Source organism: Mastigoproctus giganteus, chromosome 10 (assembly GCF_048544385.1).
Source record: "Mastigoproctus giganteus isolate SK-2022 chromosome 10, ASM4854438v1, whole genome shotgun sequence".
NCBI lineage: Eukaryota > Metazoa > Arthropoda > Arachnida > Uropygi > Thelyphonidae > Mastigoproctus > Mastigoproctus giganteus.
Genome location: NC_143584.1, coordinates 169,079,042 through 169,099,533, shown reverse-complemented (window position 1 = coordinate 169,099,533; position 20,492 = coordinate 169,079,042). Strand labels below are relative to the sequence as shown.

The following is a 20,492-nucleotide window of genomic DNA, read 5'->3' as shown; positions in this document are numbered from 1 at the left end:
ATAAATAAAGCACTAAAACAATGTAAAAATAAGAAAGCGTTAAAATAAGATAAAATAGTAGCTTTTGGAGCAAGGTATCCCTTCATCAGCTCCTGACGAAACGACAACTGACACCTATTTTTTTTTTATTTTAATGCTTTTATTGTTTTTAAAATTTATTTTAATAAAGTTTGTCAGTTGTTACAAGAAATTATATTGATAGACTACAAGATTCTTTAGACATTTTAACAGCAATGCCCAAAACTAGATACAAAGCATGAACTGTGACTGTCATTTTTTTTTTTTTTTTTTTTTTAATCTAGGTTATCACTTTTTTAGCAGATGAGGAAATAGTTTACTAATCCAAATCAGCCAGAAATTGAACTGAAGAGGGACATTATGATAAATATACCACAGAAGTCAACACCAGCCAGTGAAGTGTTTATCAAACTACTACTAGAGAGGTTGAATAGCAAAAAAAAAAAACCCTGAATGTGGACGTGTTCAAAGAAAATGCAGATATCGCAATGGGGGGGAAGACTGTCTTTTGAGCGAAAAAAAATTGGGAATTATTTTAAAATTGTATAAAAGCACATATAATACAAAACATGTAACTAATAAATGCAATTTTCCCTCATTAACTTTTTCCTACTTCCATTTTATATGTAGATAAAGTGCATTTAGAATTAATTATCCAAATCCTGATTTTTTTTTTTTGGATAAACGGGATTCTACTGTAATCGCAATTTTTTTAGAAAGGAAATATAATTACACAGATACTGTGTGAATGAATGGTGGAGATTCTATTGGTAAGTGGACAAGAACCATATAACTCACAGCTTGCCAAGCTATGGGTTGTACAAACCCTGCATTTTCACAACGAATAGCATGATTTCCACCCCCACACACATAAATTGTAAACTTTAATTCATGTATAAGATTTATGAGTATATCATTAGTGTGCACTAGAAATATAGTTTGCCCTTTATATTAGAAATAATTGTCTCTGCTAGTTATGTCATTGCCCTTGTCTGGTTTATAGCAATTCCCAAAAATGGCTGATGTTGTGTCAACTTTCACATGTGTTTTCATCTCTCAAACTTTATCATGAGAGCAAGTGTTTTGATCATTGGAATCAGTTGATTGTACATTCGCTGTTGCACCAGCAGTAGTATCTTTTGGCAGCTGGAAAAAATGTACAAGTCTCTTTGGGTTTAGTTTGTGTAACTGACTAGATTTTTTGATCTTATGATCGTCGTCTGTGCATTTCATATCTTCTACATCCTCCTCTTCAATAACTTCCATAGAGATCTGGTATTTCACTACATCACTGCCATAAAGAGGTGAACTTGCATCCTTTGAACCTGAACATGCAGAATCATCTTCTTCCAGAGTTAAATGGATCTCCTCAAAATCTGCTTCTTTTTCACCTTCTTGCACATTATTACAGTTTGGGTACTCCAAATTTTCTTCCCTTGAATATTCTTCTGTAACAGAAGTTTTGTTCTTTAGTTCACCCTCAGAATTATCAGAAGATTGGTCCACAACATGCTTTTCACCTGATTGTTTACAACTGAGGGTTGTAACATTTGTTTGTTCAGAAGAATGATTTTGATCATGGTCAGATGTAGGTACATGATTGTATACAGCATTATTTTTCTCCCTTGATAATTTGCGGTTTTGTCTGCTGTTATGCGATTCCACAGAGTCTGAATTTTTTGAATTGCCTCGTTTTACACTCAGCTGTATAAATGGCAGGCTCATCCAGCTTGTTTGAGAGAGAAAACGATGTTTTCGGCGCCCTTCACCAGCAGCAGCAGGACTCTTATGGGATACTCCATGCGAATTCTGACCTATAGAAAAGGAAAAATCTTTCTGTAACTGAGAAACATGAAAACAGGGTTATTTTTTATAATGCATGCTAAAAGAAATTGCAGAGTTAAATTAAAACGATACTGTAAACATAATTATTCTTAAGCTATTCACAATGCATCTTATGAGGAAGTAACTTTCATTTGGTATCATTATAACATAAGTAGATGACTATTGACTTTTTTTGCTTCAGTGCTCCCATCTTGAAGTATTCTGATCGGAATGCTCTGATCTGATCACTTCCCTCAGAATGCTTCAAGCTTCTTAAAAGGATGTCAGAATATTAGAAGGAAATCCATTCAGATAAGTTGTAATTGTATTTTTAGGCATCAATATATATTCTTTTTAATTTTCAATTTTCAAGAATGGCTCTTTAGAGAAAGAAGTTTGACACACAATGCCTGACAACTTTGACCCTTAAAAATGTCTGACCAAATACAGGGTGGCGACTGAATGATATAAAACAAAAATAACTTTTACAAACACATGTTTTTTTAATTTTTTATTATTTTATTTGGAAATATAATTAATGGATTTTTTTTTAGTATTATGTGTGAAAATCAACATCCCTTGAATGACCACCATTTTCCTGCTCACAAATACAGGCTCTTTCCACAGCGTTTTCCATGACGTACACAAGATTTCAGGTTGTATACATCGGATTTTGGCTCGAATGTTCTCCTTAAGTTCTTGAATTGTTCGAGGTTTATTTACGTCTGACCAAATACATAAAAACAAATGAAAATAAAAAGTGTAAAGCAAACATTCTTAATTCATGGGATGATATTTATACTCAAAAAATGTTAACGAATCACTCTCCTTTCTGTTAATATCTATAAATTTTGTATTTGGCAATATCTACTCTTCCTTTTACACATTTTTCTAATCTTGAATGTCCAACTTCCACTTACTCAGATAACTTCCATTCTTGTAAATTTAATTATAATCATGTATCATGCTTACTGTATGAGGTGATAAAAAAAAATTTTGCATCTTGAAATGTCAGCATCATAATGAGTCAGTGATTTGTTTGTGACATGTTTTAGTGACATGCTTGATGACTCATCTAGACATGGTAACATATGAATCACTCATTTATCTGCAGTCAGTCTGAATAGAGTATTATGTGTTTCATCACATTTTAAAATAAGACAAAACACTAATTTTTCTAATTTTAAACAAATTTGTTTCTAGGAAAAAAAATGTTAGGAAAAAGAGCAAGTCATTTAGAGATACATAGCGTCTTCTCTTCATATTCAGTGATTTGCAAACTTTCAAAAGAGCCACTTATCCATTGAAAATGGCCACCCTTCAACTTCTGAAATCAATGTTTCTATCACTTGTTCATGAACTGATCTGGAGTAACTGACATTTAACTATCTGAAGTTGCTAGTGAAATTGCTATTTCTTGTGTGGACATGTCAATCAATTTTAAGACAAGATCTGGGAATACAAAACATTTCAGTTTGTGCTTGCATCCTAACCTATGATTGCAGAGAACAGCAAGTTCTCAGGATCTTTGTCAATATGCCAATGCTGATCTACACTATTTCTTCTATCATTACTGGTGAAAAAACTGTGGGTGTATGGCTATGACCCAATCCTCTCAATACAAGGCTGTCTTTTCTAAGGCTGAAGTGTCAATCAAATATGAAGATCATGCTTATTCCATTTTCTATTCAGGGCACTGTTCATTATGAATCTGTCCTGCATGGTCAAGCAATGAACCAGGAATACTACAAAACATTTCTACCATAAATGTTGCCAATGTACCATTAAACAACAAATCAAATCAAACCACAATTGCACAAAACGGTTTAGAGAAAATGATTGAAAAAGTGGACTTTGGTGCTTGTATCGTGACAAATCCCTGCATACTCAATGCTTCCCATTCAAGAATTTCTTCTGAGGCACTTCACTGCCCCTATCCACCATAATTACTAGATTTAGTTCCCTGCAATCCCCCCCCCCAAAGCTTAAATTCTTCCTTGACAGGTCACAGATTTGCAAAAACTGAAGAAATTATTCAGAACAGGAACTGTTAACAATTCCAAAAAAAAGCCTATCAAGAATGTTTCCAGAAGTTGCAAAAGCATTGGAATCAGTATATACTGTGTCAAGAAGACTACTTTGAATGAGTTCATTCCAAATAACCAGTAAGCTTCATCAGTTACCAAATATTAATTATTCCCAAGCTTTTTGATCATATTTCATATTTCTGCAGAGAAACAGTGATATTTTTGGTCGTTTCTCTAACACTTCAAGTATTTACCTTTGACAGGTATGAAACAAGAAGAGAGAAAAATATTTAAAAGGCTTAAATGGTCAAGGGCTGACCATATCCAGAGAACTGACAACAGATAAACAAAGATAATTCACTATACCTGCTTAAAAAAAGAGAAAAATAGAAGACAGAGAGAGACTGATGGAATAAAAAGTTCACAGCAAATTGCAGTGGATAAGAATGGCTCAGTTAACTGGAGTGACCATCATTGATGGACCAGACCAGCCTGAAAATAGTGATGAGGTATAAAACCCAAAGACAAAACAACTTGATTTAAAAAAAGATGTAATTTTAACATTAGAATATCGTAATAAATGATCACCCTGTATAAGCATAAACTTAGTTATAAAGAATAAATAATATGGAAGTAATCCATAAAAACAGTGTTATAATATAAACACAGCAAGTACAAACACAAAATGAATTTTTAAATTAAGAGTTAAATGCAAAAAGGTCAAATTCTTTTATAGAAAACCTAAAGCAATTCAGAATGAATGTCATGATATGTTATAATCTGGTTAAAGTCACTAACAATTGAATTAATGACACACTGGTAGATTTAATTTTCATTCTTCATTGTCAAATACTTTCCATAGGACCATTTTATGACTTTCCTTATAAATGAATATAGAGCTGTTACCATTTTAGTAATTTATTATAAATATACAGGGTGTTTCAGTTAAACGTTTCAGAACTTCTAAGAGGGGTAGGGTACATCCTGACAACTCGAAATCATATAGCAATGTGGGGTCGGAAATGCTTTCCTGAAGCGGTGTTGTACACAGAAGCACCATAAAAAGAAAAGAGACCGTAAGTGAGAAATCGTTTTAATAATACATGAAAAGAAGCAAAAGGTATATGGATTAAAGTAAGTGTTCGAAGTTTCTTCAACCTCATATTGCTTTCGCACAGTGGTACCTTGGAAAATGTGCTACAAATCCCCTTTTTCCTGCTGAAGTGTTGTTTTCCGATGAGGCATCCTTCACAAGGGAAGGAATTTTCAACACGCATAACGACCATATCTGGGCGGTCGAGAACCCGCATGCAATACGACGTCGTGCAGCACAGATTCGATTTTCGGTCAATGTATGGGCCGGTATTATGGGAGATCACCTCATCGGACCTTACCTGTTACCGTGTCGTCTAACCGGACCTATCTACTTGATCTTTCTGCAGCAAGTATTGCCACAACTTTTGAGAGATGAACAGATTTCTGCATCGACGCAACAGACAATGTGGTTCCAACACGATGGAGCCCCTGCCCATTATAGCGGAGATGTTCGTAACTACCTGGATGTCACATTTGGTCAACAGTGGATCGGACGTGGTGGTCCCGTGCGTTGGCCTGCTCGGTCACCCGACCTATCATGTCTTGATTTTTATTTCTGGGGTCATATGAAATCGCTAGTTTATGACACCCCTGTTGACAATGCTGAGGAGCTGGTTGCAAGAATCGCAGTAGCTGCCGAAGAAATTCGAAATTCGCCTGGAGTATTCCAGAATGTTCGGATGTCCATGCGTCGGAGATGTGAGGCGTGCATTGTAGCCCGTGGAAGAAACTTCGAACACTTACTTTAATCCATGTACCTTTTGCTTCTTTTCATGTATTATTAAAACGATTTCTCACTTACGGTCTCTTTTCTTTTTATGGTGCTTCTGTGTGCAACACCGCTTCAGGAAAGCATTTCCGACCCCACATTGCTATATGATTTCGAGTTGTCAGGATGTACCCTACCCCTCTTAGAAGTTCTGAAACGTTTAACTGAAACACCCTGTATAGAAATTACTGCTTTAACCACTGTAGTAAAATAAGAATTAGAATTTTACAATTTATTTGGGATTCTTAGAATTATATGGGTTCAGGAGGATGAAAAGTTGCGGTTTCAGTACAGTGAGACAACTGTGACCTGCCTCGATGTAAAGAACCGTGGGTTGAGGTTGCAAAGGCCTAGGAGGGCTTACTATGAATTTTTGATTGGGAGAACAAAGGTATGGCTAACATGTGAAATGTTTATGAAAATATGGCAAATACTTAGAACATATAACTGGAAAGTATAAGGCCTGCATTCTGGCCAGCACTAAGCAGCTGTAGTCGAGAACAGGTAGTAAAGTAACCAGTTTTTGGATATTAATGACTGTTTTATATGTAATGCACAGTGAATTAAGTAAAAGGTAGTAAGCAAATGAATTATAACTAATAACATAGAAAAAATATATATATAATTAATGAATAAATAAATACAGTCAGTCCTCATATAACATGTGTTTACACTATACGATTTATAAATTGGGGAACGATATCGTATATAACATGAACCAAATTCACTTATGCACAATTCACCTTTGGGTTTACAAGCAATGGCAGTCAAACATGGAATCACCCCAACCGAACGCAACACGATAGGAATGAAGAGAAGATTCTGAAAATGTATTTATGTTTTTTATATCAGTAAAGAGGAAACACATTCCAGCTATCGGTATTATCGCAAATGCAATTAGATCGAGTTTACTACCCGTTTATAACAGATTCCACTAGCAGAAATGCAACTGGAAATTGTTTTTATTTTTTTATGGTAGTGACCTCCAGAAATGTGCTTTAGTAAATTTGATCTAGTGAGGTGTTAATAGTGTGTCTCTGTCTTTACGGTGTTGAGCAAAATGAAAGAATGTGATATTGCACGTGCTAAAGGCCTAAATGAAGCAACACCAAGAATTAGAAAGAATGCAGAGAAAATAAAAACAACTTTCATAGCAGGAACAACTCCAAGTGTAACAAAATCCATTAGATCAAGACAAGGAATTGGAAGAGATGGAACGGCTGTCATCTGTTTGAACAGAAGATCAAACAAAGAACAAGTTTGCTTATGATAGAAGCAAAAGCATTAGCAATATTTTATTATGTAATAGTTGTAATAAAATATGTAAGTATTTTATTATATTTATTTATTGTGTTTGGTAATGTTTTGGTTACAAATGTGTGTTCAACTTGAGTGGTTGGCAACTAACCCTATTTTTCTCATGGGGCCTGTTATTTATAATGCACGATTTTGCATTGCACGAGGGTTTCTAGGAACATAACTATCGTGCTATACGAGGACTGACTGTAAAGGATAATCAAAAACCAAGGTACATGTTATCAAGAAACCACAACATGGTTCCATGATCATGTTGTGGCTTCTTGATAAGATAACATGTTCTCAGTTTATGATTATCCTTTATTTATTTATTCATTAATTATATATACTGTATATTTTTTTCCTATGTTATTAATTATAATTCATTTGCATTAACCTTCTCTTAACCCCACTGTTCATTACATATAAAATAGCCATTATTATCCAAAAACTGATTACTTAATGTACTATTCTCTAAAATTATAATACAGTCGATTCCGGTTATTTGGGACACATCGGGACTAGTGCATTCTGGCCCGATTAAGCGGCTGCCCCAATTATCCGAAGTTTCACGTAAATAGTTAAAAATACAATGCCCCCCTTTACAATTGGTTCACTGTACAATCAAATCACGTTATGATGGAGTCACCATTGTAAAGTAGTACCGTTCACTACACGATGTGTAATAATAAGCGACGGTCATTGTGATCACGTTTGTGAATTGAATTTTAATTCAATTAAACCGCGATTCTAATTAGCAAAAATAGGAGGAATCCACAGGCTATAAAAGTAAAGATATATTAAGTACAAATTTACCCTTTATTACCTTACCAATTAAAAAATTAAATGATACGTGAAATTCGGAAGAATATACATGATAATTGGAAGAATTAATATGTACTGTAATATGTACATATTAACTAAACTAGTTGACGTTTCTGTTCACTGTCATTTGTGGGTGGGAGTTAAAATTTAAAACATTAAAAGATAAGCAATCAATAACAAAGAACACGGCACACAAATTGCAAGTAACACGATACGCACAAGTGAGAACAGAGTAACAAATTACGAAGCTTTAAAAATAGGAATGAAGAGCAGATTCTGAAAATTATTTTTTTTTATATGATTGAAGATTCCATAGAAGTGTAAACACATTTTATCATAATAACCCACAGAATTCCAGCTGTCGGTATTAGCGCAAATTCAATAAGATCGAGTTTACTATCAGTTTATGATAGATTTCACTAACACAAAAGCCCAATTACAGGTGACTGCTAATTGTTTTTATTGTTTTATGGTTGTGACCTCCAGAAATCCGACCGAACTACTTGTACGGTCGGAGACAATCATAGGGTAATCTTCAGTGCTGCGGTCTCCTACCCCGATTAAACGGCATTTTGTCCCAATTAAGTGAAGTAAACCCTGGCTATTTTCTCGATTGGGTTCTGTTTTTTAAGATTTGCCCCAAATAAATGGCTGCCCCGATTAACCGGTGGCTCAAATAACCGGAATCCACTGTATATATATATATATATATATTCAGATTACAAGAAAAAAAGTTGTAACTAATTTTGTATATATATATATTATACAAAATATGGTAATACCTCTTTTACAATGACTTAAGGGAAGTAATTTTTCGCAGTGAGCCTCAATTAATCTCCTGTACAGATTGTCTACTTCTGTAGACAATAACAGAAGTAGACAATAGCAAATTCAATAACATCAATATTTCATTATTGAAAATTTTTTCCCCTCTCTCTTACCTGTTGTCATATTTGGCATTGATTTGGTCGATGATCCCCTTCCTGAACGAGAACGAAAACTCAGTGAAGCTGAAATTTAAAAAGAAAAAAAAAAAAAAAATGGATTGTATAAGTTATATTTTTATTTTCTCTGTTTCATTTAAAAAACATAAGCAATATACTTTATACACATAAAAGCTTTCAAAATCTATTTTTTAGACAAGGACAATCAGTGGCAATTCCAGGATTTTTTTCAATGTTACCTGTGAGGAAACATATTTTCCTCACAGGTAACATTGGAAAGCTGAATGATCTGACTTTCAAATTTTTACCCAAGGAAATATATCATATATCAAATCAACCTACAAATTTATCCCACCAAAAAAAAAAATTAGAAAAATAAATGCCTTACTTAGGTTGGGGAGAGGGGAAGGGAATACCATCACTAAGATTAATTTGCTTAGCAAAATTGACTAACAAATATACAGCCAAAGTAACTGACAGACATTTCACCAGTGATTAATATCAACAAAATAAGCTAATAAAACATTTGTTAGGGACCACTATTAATACTGCATCAGACTTTTAATAATAAGAGTAAGTCAGTTGGGTTGGGCTATTTGACAACTGGAATTTGCTTGATGGGCCTGAGAAATTTAAAGAAAATTTAAGTATTCATTTATTGGCATTTCAACAGATTTATTTTCAATTTTTCATTCATTTTGTGTGTTCATCAATTATAAAATTATCAACAGAAATTAAATGGTAGCCTGCTTATCTAGAAATTTTGCTGGTTGCCAATGCATTGCAAATTTAATTACATTTTTTGATTTTTTTTTTTGTCATGCAAACTGAAATTTTTAAAATTTTAAATTCCTTTTAATGAGAGCTGCTCTGATTTCTTCCAAAGCCAAAGTGATTTTCCAGTCAAACCATGAAGGTAGCTAAGTTCAGTAGTAGATAGGTTCACAGTTATCTCAGTGGTTTAGCTGCAACTAAAATCTGAGGCTATGGAGAATGTCCTAGGCACGTGAAATGAGTATTAGTGGCAAACAGTGCAAGAAAGAAAGTTTGGGTTGTTTTTTTTTTTATGAAAATCCCAAACATGAAAGGTATAAAAACATATAGTACCTAGTACCATGCATGGGTAAGGAGATGGGGAGGGAGGGTGGAGATACCAGAAACTTTGCTCTGATGACTAAATATGGCTTTCAGCACTTCAGGCTTCTAATAAGCAAAGTGGCATTGTACTAGTTGATGAGAGTCATCTACCACCTAGTATTAGTACTAGTAAGTAGTATTATATTATAGTATAGTAATTATTAGTATTTTATTGTATTATTAGTGCTATTTTATATTAGTAGTGGTACTAGTTAGTATTAGTACTAGTAGTAATAAGCATAGGTTGAAGAAAAAGGAGGAGGGTACAGTATTGCAGGGGGAAGAACACTTCCTGTATCACCTATCCATCCCCTCTAATTGTTTACTTCTTTGAATTTATTCAAACAACACCAGATGGTTCCAAGAATCAACCACCAATTCACTGAAGGCAAGCCTCTATCTATCTGCAACCATCCTTCCTCAATCTGAATTTATGCTCCCCTCACATATATGTAGTTTGAGTAAGAAGAAGAATGCCATCAGCATTGAGTTTGCTCAGTTCATTCTGTAGACTAAGCACCTGCCATTACCTGTTCAGTTTGTCAGCAACACGAGCAGGATCATCAATAGTTAAACCATTGACATCAAGTGAACTAATATGATTCAATCCTTCCTTCTGCTGTTAATATAAGTAAAGATGTCTTTGCTACTTTTATTTGCCAGAGGCTTCTTGTAATCTGCCTTAATCTCCTCTGACTTGATTACATACTAGTTTATATCTACCATAGCCTTCTGTATCACCTGATAATTTATATGCATCCCATGCATTTTTATTTTCTGCCACAAGTCTCATCGGTTCATCTGACATTCACTTAGGTCTAAGCCTCATACAGTATATCTTAATATGAAAAGCCTAGTAGTTTCTACGATTACTTGCCTGAATGCTTCCCATTTAGAACTGCTGTCGGTAACATCATCAGTTGGTCCCACTGGATAGAATTTAAAAACTGTCTGAGACTATTGTAATCAACCTTATGAAAGCAAAAGCCCTTCCCTTTACCATTAACAGTAGTTATGTCTTTTAAGTAAATCTCACATCAGTACACTGTGATCACTGCCACCCAATGGGTCTTTTACCTGTAGATTCTTAATGCATGAAGAATTGCTGCTGATAATCGGATCAAGAAGAGCTTCCTCTTGTTGCATCTCTAACATGCTGCTGCAGAAAGCAGTCATTCAATAAATCTACAAAAGTATTGCAAGAGTCACACAAGCTCCAGTCAATTTCTGGAAAGTTACAAATCCCACATTATAAGACATTCTGATTTACTAATCCACTATTTCTCTGTACAGTTGTTTGTTATACTCATCACGGTCATTAGGCCTATAACTCACTCCTACTCTCATTTTCCTTTTCCCAGTGCTTATGTCACACCAAACTGACTCAGCATTGCACTGCTTTAGATTTAATATGCTTCTTAACTAAGAGCATAAACCCTCCTGTCCTGTCTATTCACACTGTACTCCCCAATATCCCCCTACCTATTCTTTTTGCACAATATTTTTCCCATTTCCCTGACAAATCACCTGGTAGTCCTTTCCTTTGAATCAGTTGTAAATAAATCTCACTCCAGTGGGTAAAACTGAAGTAAAAAAGTTATTTCTATTTTAATTTTAACTTGACTTTTCATCTGGAAAAAAGGATAATTACCTTTTAACATAATACCTGTTAACAATAGTACAGTGAGGTATAATTATTATTATTATTATTATTAATAGCCATATGGTGCAAGGAAGCCTGAGGCTTATGCTGCACAAGCCAAAAAAAAAATCCCGAGTTACCCTGAGAGAGAGAGAGAGTCAGAAGAAGAAAGGAATCACCAAGAAAGAGAAGGAGGATGATATCCAGCTCAGGACCCTGGGTGTGCCAAGCCCATACTCACGAGATGTGAGCCCCTGGGGCTATGTTAGCAGTGTAAAATGAGTAAATATGTTGTTCTCCAGTCTGCAACATCTATAACATCCTTAGCTTTCAGATATACTAGGGGTACTTGATGCGTACAGTATTTCTCACATGTAATCTGAAATAGAATGAAATACAATCAGTTCCACACCAAACAAGTATGATGAGGTACTTACCCCCACTATATGTGTAACTAGGTTCTCCACATACAATCTCTTTATAACCCTGTCGGAACGATGGACTCCTGAAGGCATAGATAATAGGATTGCAGGCAGAATTCATATAACCACACCAATAAGCCTATAATGAATAAAACAAAACAAGCTGGCTAGTTAGTTATTTCCATATACAAAATATTGACATTTTTTAACAAATAAGGAATATGATTAAAGTAAAAATTGCAATAAAAGAGTATTCTGTTTTTTAAGGTTACTGTACATTAAAATACCTATTTAATAATGTTTTAGTGGATATATTGGTAATAAAAAGTTTACTGATTTCTCCTCCCCACTTAGAGAGAGAGAGATAATCTTTATTACCCTTCACGGCCATAAAGCCAGGTGCTTACTCTGTCTGACATGTTTTGTCTACCCTAATATTAGTTGCATATGCCCAGCCTGGGTAGTTTTATAATGTCATAACTCTGAGTATAAGCACTGCCATTTGATGTTCCCACTGAACCTTGACAATCATATAAGTTCAGCTACCATTAATGATTTCACTAGTCAAGCAAAGCTTATCCCCACCCTGCCCATACAGCCACAGCCTCTCCTTCCTCCCTCCCTCTACTATTCTTGCTGCCTTCTAAGTAACAGGTTTTCAAAGTGAGGTCCACAAGAGCTTGTTGGGGTTCTATGACATTTTTAATGAGGGAGGGAGAAAGATGATTTTATGATCTTTGTTGAGTTTGTTTTTATTTTTTAATTAAAAAGTTTGAACAGATAACAAGTTAAAAGTTTGGAATGAAATTATTGAGATGTACTACATATTACAGTATCTTAATATGAATTGAGAAATATCCAAGGTTCAGAACTCCTACAGCAGCAGTTGTTAAGTTTCTTTTTATTGTAAATTTAATTTTTAATTTGTACACACATATTATTGTTTTTAATTTATTAAATTAGTAATATGTTTAAAGATATTAGAATTCTGTAGATTTATTTGCAGAAGAGTTCCATGGAAGCTTTAAACTTGCAAAAAGGTTCTTAAGCAAAAAATAAAAGTTTGAAAAACTGGTCTAAGCCACAACCTACAGTAGGATTGATAACTGTTCTGATAAAACTTATTTCTCAACTCTTGCCTAAGGTTGAGGATCAAGATTTTTTTAAAATAAATTTAGGATTTAAAATAACTGTACAGAAATTGAATACAGTACTTAAATTTCTTACCTCCATATTGCTTCTAATAATTAGGCACTTCAGATTATATTATTATAGATACTGGTAGGTTGGAGCCTTTACACCAGTTCTTATCAAATCTACTGACACCAATGCTAAGGTTTTATAGCAATGGCCAGCTTCAGGGCAAATAATTTACTTTTTAAATTTAAGTAATTTTCATGGATTACTTAAAGATATTCAATCATTTGAGGTGGTATGGATATTTGAAAATTAGTTTACTGCTGATTACTAGTGATGAACTTTACTCAAAATGTATTCAGTTTAATATTGACCATAATATTCATAATGGCGGCAGCATCATCAGCATTCATAGCATACAATGTGATATCATATTCAAATCCAGCTCTATCCCCCACTTATTTTTTTTCTGCAGTATGGACAAGTGACATACTGGCATATTTTCATTACAAAATAATAATAATAAAATAGTATCATTCTGTGTGGCAGTCATGAATACTAGTCATTTCTTTTGCTCCTTGAATAATTGCTATAAGTGGTCTGCCAGTTCAGCATCATTAGATTAGAATTACTAATCTTGTTGGGTAATCCTGAGCTTTAGTGTTGTTAACTCCCAAGTTTTGAATGCAAAAAAAAAGAACAAAAAATGGAAGAATATAAAATGAACCTAGTATAAAAAAAATCAAAAGGAGTAATTTTTCACTTTTATTTAATCTTATAACAATGTCCATTTAATGTATTTTAATTAACTGAGAAGATACCTAATGTGAAGTTGCTATGTGATGTTTTAACATCACATAGCAACTTTATAGGGAAAGGGAAAACAATTTTATCCTTTTAAACATGATTCAGAAACAAATATTATAGAAACAGATTGAATTCAACCATTTCAATCCTTGTTTTTGAAGAAAACCAAAGATGGGAAACTAGTTTCACAATCTTTATATGGCATGACTTGCCACATTCATGAATATTGCATAATAATAATCAGATCATGCAATGATTTGCATATTTTCTTGGAAATATGTCCCCATCATCTAGTACTGTGCTACAGACTGCACTGTGGGAAATGTTCATATAGATTAGATTATGATTTTATCGGCACATTAGCATCTAAGGCTATTATGCGCCAGGAGATGTATTCATATAGAATTTTTTTTTTTTTTTTTTTTTTTTATTCAGATTGACCAATGAAATCACATCCTGTAGTTATGCACATTTTGCATAACTCACTCAGTACTTATTTACTGTAAAGTATAATCATACTTTTCACCTTTGCTGTAAAAGAAATGTGGTCTTATGTCAATTGTACATATCATAAATTATAAAACAGACAACCGACAAAGTTATATCTGAATACCAAACAATATTTCATATTATTGTTATCAAAGGCAGAAAAAACAAATAATCAGTTACAACAAATAACAACATTATGCTTAACTTGAAGTTACTGCTATCTTTCAGCTAGAGAGAGAGAGAGAGAGAGAGAGAGAGAGAGAGTTTTACGCATGTTAGTAATACATCTGCACATCAACCACAAAAACTCAGTAGGGTATAATAATTCATGAAATGCTGAGACTGACATGCAAAAGTACTTAAAAATCTAAGAATTATCTTGATTTATACAGTAAACCATTGATATAATGAATACCAGACCGAGGGAGGAAAAGCAGTTTCACAGAAATTGCTTTTCCTCCCTTGCCAGTTTATTGTGTATCTTTATATAAAAATGGTTCATTTAATGAATATCACTGAAATTAAAAAATGTAATCGTTATACCATTTTGTTTAAAGAAAATCTTTTAAACAATATGACATACACTTTTGGATCTTCTTTGATCTTTATCATCTGGCAATGCTTTACTAACTGAGTAGTTAATTGTCTGTTTGAGATTAGTGAGTTTTCATTTGTATACCTTCCTGAAAGCTCATTTCAGCAATTTTGGAAAGGACAGGGATTGTTTACACAGTTACGTATTTAATGAAACACTGGTGTTGAAGCTGTTTGTTTACAGCTTTGCATGAAGAAATACAATAGTGCACATTGCATCAGCTGACTGTTCAGATTATTAGTTTTATAAATTTGAAAACAGAAAAGACTGCAGTTTCAGATATATACTGTATATATATATATATATTTTTTTTTTTTTTTTTTAATGCAAACCCCAAAACATGAACGGTATTAGAACATACAGTACTTAGTACTGTGCAGGTTGAAGGTTGGGAAGATGGAAGAAGTTGATGTTAGACTTGAAATTCTGTAGATTATAATTTTTGTAAAATATGTGTGAAGAAAGGTTATTCCAGAAAACTGAAGTTGAAGGGATAAATGAGGAAGAAGGAAAGTTGGTTATGTGAGTTTGAAGTTGAACAGTAAATAGATGCTGACTGATAGAGGCATATGTTTGGACTGGATTTGAAGAGAGAGAAGTGGAATATCAGAAGCCAATTCAGGACAGTGCCCATGGAAGTATATAGAAAAGGCATGCAGCAGAAAAAGAAAGTCTATGAATCAGTGAGTGGAGAGACTTTGTAAGAGATAGGTCATTAATTAATCTGATTGCCCTCTTTTTAATGAGGTCTAAAAGCCCTGAAAGGTTTTGGAAGCATCATCCCCAGATGTGGGAACAATATTCCATAGTAAGGTAGATTTGAGATTTGTACAGTGAGTAGCTGTTTAAAAGAAAAGTAACATTGAAGAGTAAGCAATATTTGTGATGTACTTATGCCAAGAGAGATTAGAAGTCAAGGTAATCCTTAATAGAGATATGTGATCTTGTCTAGAAAGCTATGTGTCATTGAAGATAAGCTGTAACCTTTTCACAAGATAAGATTTTCAGTCCTAAACCTAAGACTGAGGTTTAGGACTGAAAATAACAAAGTTATTTGTCCCACTGGAGAATTATCTGGAGATCAGCATTTAATATTTGTGAATTGGTAGTGGATATTTGAGAAGTTTAAGCCATTTGTGCAGGGAAAGGTTTCTCAAACAAATGAATAAATGTTATATTTCATCGAATATAACAAGCAAAAAAAAACTATTTTTTAATTTTTTAATTAAAAAAATATAAAATTACATTTAATAAGTTTTGTTATAATCATTTTGTAATATTGTTACTTATTACTGCATTCACTGTAATGAAATTTCATTGTAATGAATATATTGTGTTCACCTACACAAATGCATTATATTGTACAGTGATATTTCACTGTATTTTGAAATTTCAGATGAAAAAGTTCTACTAATAACCATGAGCTCATTTAGAGGATGAACCTATTTGGCAATATATTGTAAATTAAACAATGCTATGATGCCCCAGTGCTGCACTCTTCTAATTGCAAACAGACGGATAACAGAGACAAAGAAGAGCAAGCTTTCATTCCTGGTATGTGTGTGTTTGGGAACAGAACAGAGAAAAATGTGGAAGTCATAAGTGCTATTACTCTAAAAGGGCAATAAAATACGATGTTGAATACTTCTGCAACCAGTATGAAGATAGCCCCTTAGAGGTGTGTGAGGGATTTTTTTGGTGCAATGGCTGTTCTGTTCATAATGTGCCAGTTCTTGTGGATTTTTTTTCGTTTCTTGTGCTTTACAAGTGCATTCACAGGAGATTTTTACGTTTGGTGTCAAAAACCTGAAGCTGCTATATCACCTTATTTTTTATAAGGTGATAAACTAAAAAAACTAAAAAGAAAGAAAAATACAGTAGTTACTTAAGCTCTACTGTGTCTACCTCCTCTGTAACTAACTCTTCCATCAACCAGATCATCCCTGTTATGTCTACATGTGCCAAGGATCATATATGGTCTTATTTCCATTATTAAATTAAAGGGAAATTAAGTGCATGCATATTTTTATACATATCATTTACTTTATTGATTTTTCCTATTCCTGTTGCATAAAAATTGTGTTTCTGTATTTTCCAACTTGCCTTGAACATAACTCATCTTTTTTTCCATTACTTTTAAGTATTTGCCATTTTTTTTTTTTTTTTTTAACTCCTTCCTTCCACAGTAAAAGATATACTAATTTTCCAAAACAATACATATGGCTTAAATAGCTGGAAAAATCTGCACTTTTTTTTTTTGTTGTGACAGGTCCCTTTTTCATATCTCTGTTTTGTAGGTCCCTTTTTCATATCTCTTTTCCAGTGATGAGCAGTAAAGTCATCCATGAAAGACAATCCAATCAGATACTAGAAATAGAAATGTCAGTGGAGGCCTGAACTCCTACATAATGCCCACGCATGAATTGCAAAATTTCGGATTATCTGAATAGGAATAGTTTGTTTACCTTTGAAATTCAATACTCACTTGGGTAGAAGCAGTCACCAGTGCAATTTAGAATAGCTGAAAGTGACACAAAACAGTGACAAATGAAAAGGGGAAAAACGATCTTGAATCAAAGGATAATGGGTTAAAAGATTAATACATTGTTATAATTTGCTTGTCACAAAAACAAGCAAACCATAATGTGCTAAAAGATGCATTTTGCATTCTACCTGATTTACTGATTCAAATTTGTGTGCACTAAAAGTGACACCAAATTTTCGAACTTGCCTGGAATGTAACCTACCTTTTCTACTACTGTAATATTTTCCGTTTACAGATTTTCTAAATGCGAGAGTTTGCCTAAGCTGTGTGATGAGCAAGAGGGCATTACCCCACTTGCCTTAAAAGTATATGCTCTGTGTCCCACTTGCCTAAACATATATGCTCTATGCCCACTTGCTCTAATCACATTTCTATTGTGTGTAGGTAACCGTATCCTATTTTTTCGGAGAAATAAAATTATAAAAATGGACTTCAAAAACATAATGAAAGAAATAAACAAAAATAAAAATACAGTAATAAAAAAATTTAGTTAATAAACAGTTTATTTTTCTTTATCTATAAATGTTTTGATATCAAATAAAGAAATAAACAAGTTTAAAATACAAATAAGAATTATTAAAATTTAAATTATACTAATCATTCAGTGGAAGAAAGTAACCAACTGTTTGCACAAAAGTATGTAAATCGATGTCCTCGTCTTGTCTATCTGCTGTTAATTGCATTAATTTCTTATTAAGGCCCTCATATTTATGGTTTCTACAAGGTGGAAGATTTCTAACATTTACTAATCCTAGTATTCTCTTAAAGTTAGCTTATGGTTTTTTTAAATGGGTAATCATCTTCCAATATCAACATGATGGTGCCCACAGATTTATTTAAGGCATAATGCCATCCTTCCACATGATTTATTGTCGAAGTACCAAATTAGCATGATGATTCCAAAATGATGGTGAAAAGCAAGCAGTGGGTCCAATCTGATATGTTTCGAAGTATTTTATGAGCTCTTCACACTTTTAATATAAAGGATGTTCTGGCGGTGGACATTCTCGAATGATTCCTTCCCAAGCTTCCTATTGTTCATCTAAAGAAACAAATGCCAATCCCACCTAAATGTTGTCTGCCAAATTGCTTGAAATAAACAGCCCTTAACATCAGCATCAGAAAAGTTTCTTCTATGGATCTGATGACAGCACTTTCGTAATCAACTTGGAATTTTCTTGTTTGAAATATTGTCCCAATTTGCAATGCTTTCTGTTGAATTAATCAAAACATGCAATTCTAAGTTGATTTTGACTTATCTGGAAGAAGAATATAAAGAAATGGAAACATTTGGTCTCTATGCATGGCATGAAGAGTATACAGTTGGAAAAATAATCGAGGAACAACTTTAAATGTTCCATCCACGTAAATAGCATTTCAGCATGGTCTGATAATAGGAATCGGTAAGATCCTGAACCAGCCAGCACACCAGCTATAAATTATACTCTTAATATTATTATATAATAATAATTATGTTATAATATAATAATAACCTTAATAGGTATTATCCCCCCCCTGTAAAGAGCAAATGTCATTAGAGGGATTGCAATTATATACTTGCTTAGAGCAACTGACAGTAGCACCCCCCCCTTACCACTGGGACGTGATTAGGGCAGGTTACCATTATGGCAAGTGACCATTAGTGCTTCTGAGATTAGGGCAAGCAAGAGATACTTGTATTCTAGCTATATACTATAGGTGAGCTGGATGGGGATAGTGTGTGCCCCCTTGTTAAATTTGTGGGGATTATTCGAGTCCCCTTGTTAAAAAATTAGTTGGATAAATGCGATCCTTACCTGAAATTCTTCTTGGGTGGCCTCCCTGTTTACCTATTAGAAATGATTTGAAAATGGGAATTTGTGGTGCATTTATCCACAAGTCTTGTATTATACTTATTGATATCATACTTTACAACCTCTAAGCTAATCACAGCAAATACGTTTAACAACCTGGGGTGATACTTCCCCCCAAACTCAATATTCAAACTGGACTACACTGGAACACTACTGCTGTTGTTAAATTTTTCAAAATTTTAAGATGGTCATTGCCCATTACAAGTTTGAGAAGATTCTTAAATATTCATGACTCCAAATTTCAGTACCAATGAAAACTGGTGTACAATCTTTGCAGCTGTTAGTAAAAACTTTTGACAGATAATATATTTAATCTTATTTTTGTAGCAATACTACCCATAAAAATTGCTGCAAACTGTAACTGATAATGCCAAAAGTGGGGCTAACTGCCTGCATACAAACACAAAAAATAATAATAATTAATTAAACTATATAATGAAATAAAATAAAAATACCAAATTTAGCAAGTGGATAACCTGCACTCACCCAGATAAGCGACACAGGATCCTATGATATAAGAGGCAACTTTGCCTAAAAATCATGCAAGCATTCCCCTCCCCCAATCCCTCATTGCACCAACTGTCGGCCTAATACAGGTAACAAGAAAGAAAAATACAGCAACACAAAGTGTTTTTGATGTACTCTGTATCTGTGTGTAAATAATTTTTCAACAATGAAATCGATTTTTAAGTCATTAAATAAAACTGTTCATATTAATAATATTTAAAGTTGGCTACAATGTGTGTTTAAACCAGCTGCTAAAGTTAGATAATATCTAATTATTTCAGCACCACCACAATCTGCCAGGATCGCAGAGCAGAAAACTGAGAGATGCTTCACACAGAGAGAAAGATTCACTTCCATCCTTTTCTTTTTTTTTTTTCATTCCCTTGAAATTTTTAGTCCCACCCTCCCTTTTCAGGAAAAATTTTAGTGTGCTCCTGGAGACCAGCCTGGGTCTGCTTATGTTACAAAAAAGTTGTTTTAGCATTAACGAAATGCAATCTCTTTAAACCCAGAAGCTCATATTTGTTGAGCATGGGCTCGGCACACCCAGGGTCCTGAGT

General features: G+C 33.7%; 1 protein-coding gene across 2 annotated transcripts in view; it reads right to left on the bottom strand.

Moving 5' to 3' along the window:
* Positions 1–945: 945 nt before the first annotated feature.
* The window catches only part of LOC150079464 (uncharacterized), a 125,034-nt gene continuing 105,487 nt past the window's right edge, over positions 946–20,492 (bottom strand). For both annotated transcript variants that reach the window (XM_090384092.1, XM_090384091.1), the window contains exons 3-5: positions 12,015–12,138; positions 8,796–8,864; positions 946–1,832 (exon numbers count right to left, since the gene is read on the bottom strand). In XM_090384092.1, the coding sequence (XP_090240218.1) occupies positions 1,075–1,832; positions 8,796–8,864; positions 12,015–12,138 (951 nt within the window). In that variant the 3' untranslated portion in view covers positions 946–1,074. The remainder of the gene's footprint in view (positions 1,833–8,795; positions 8,865–12,014; positions 12,139–20,492) is intronic.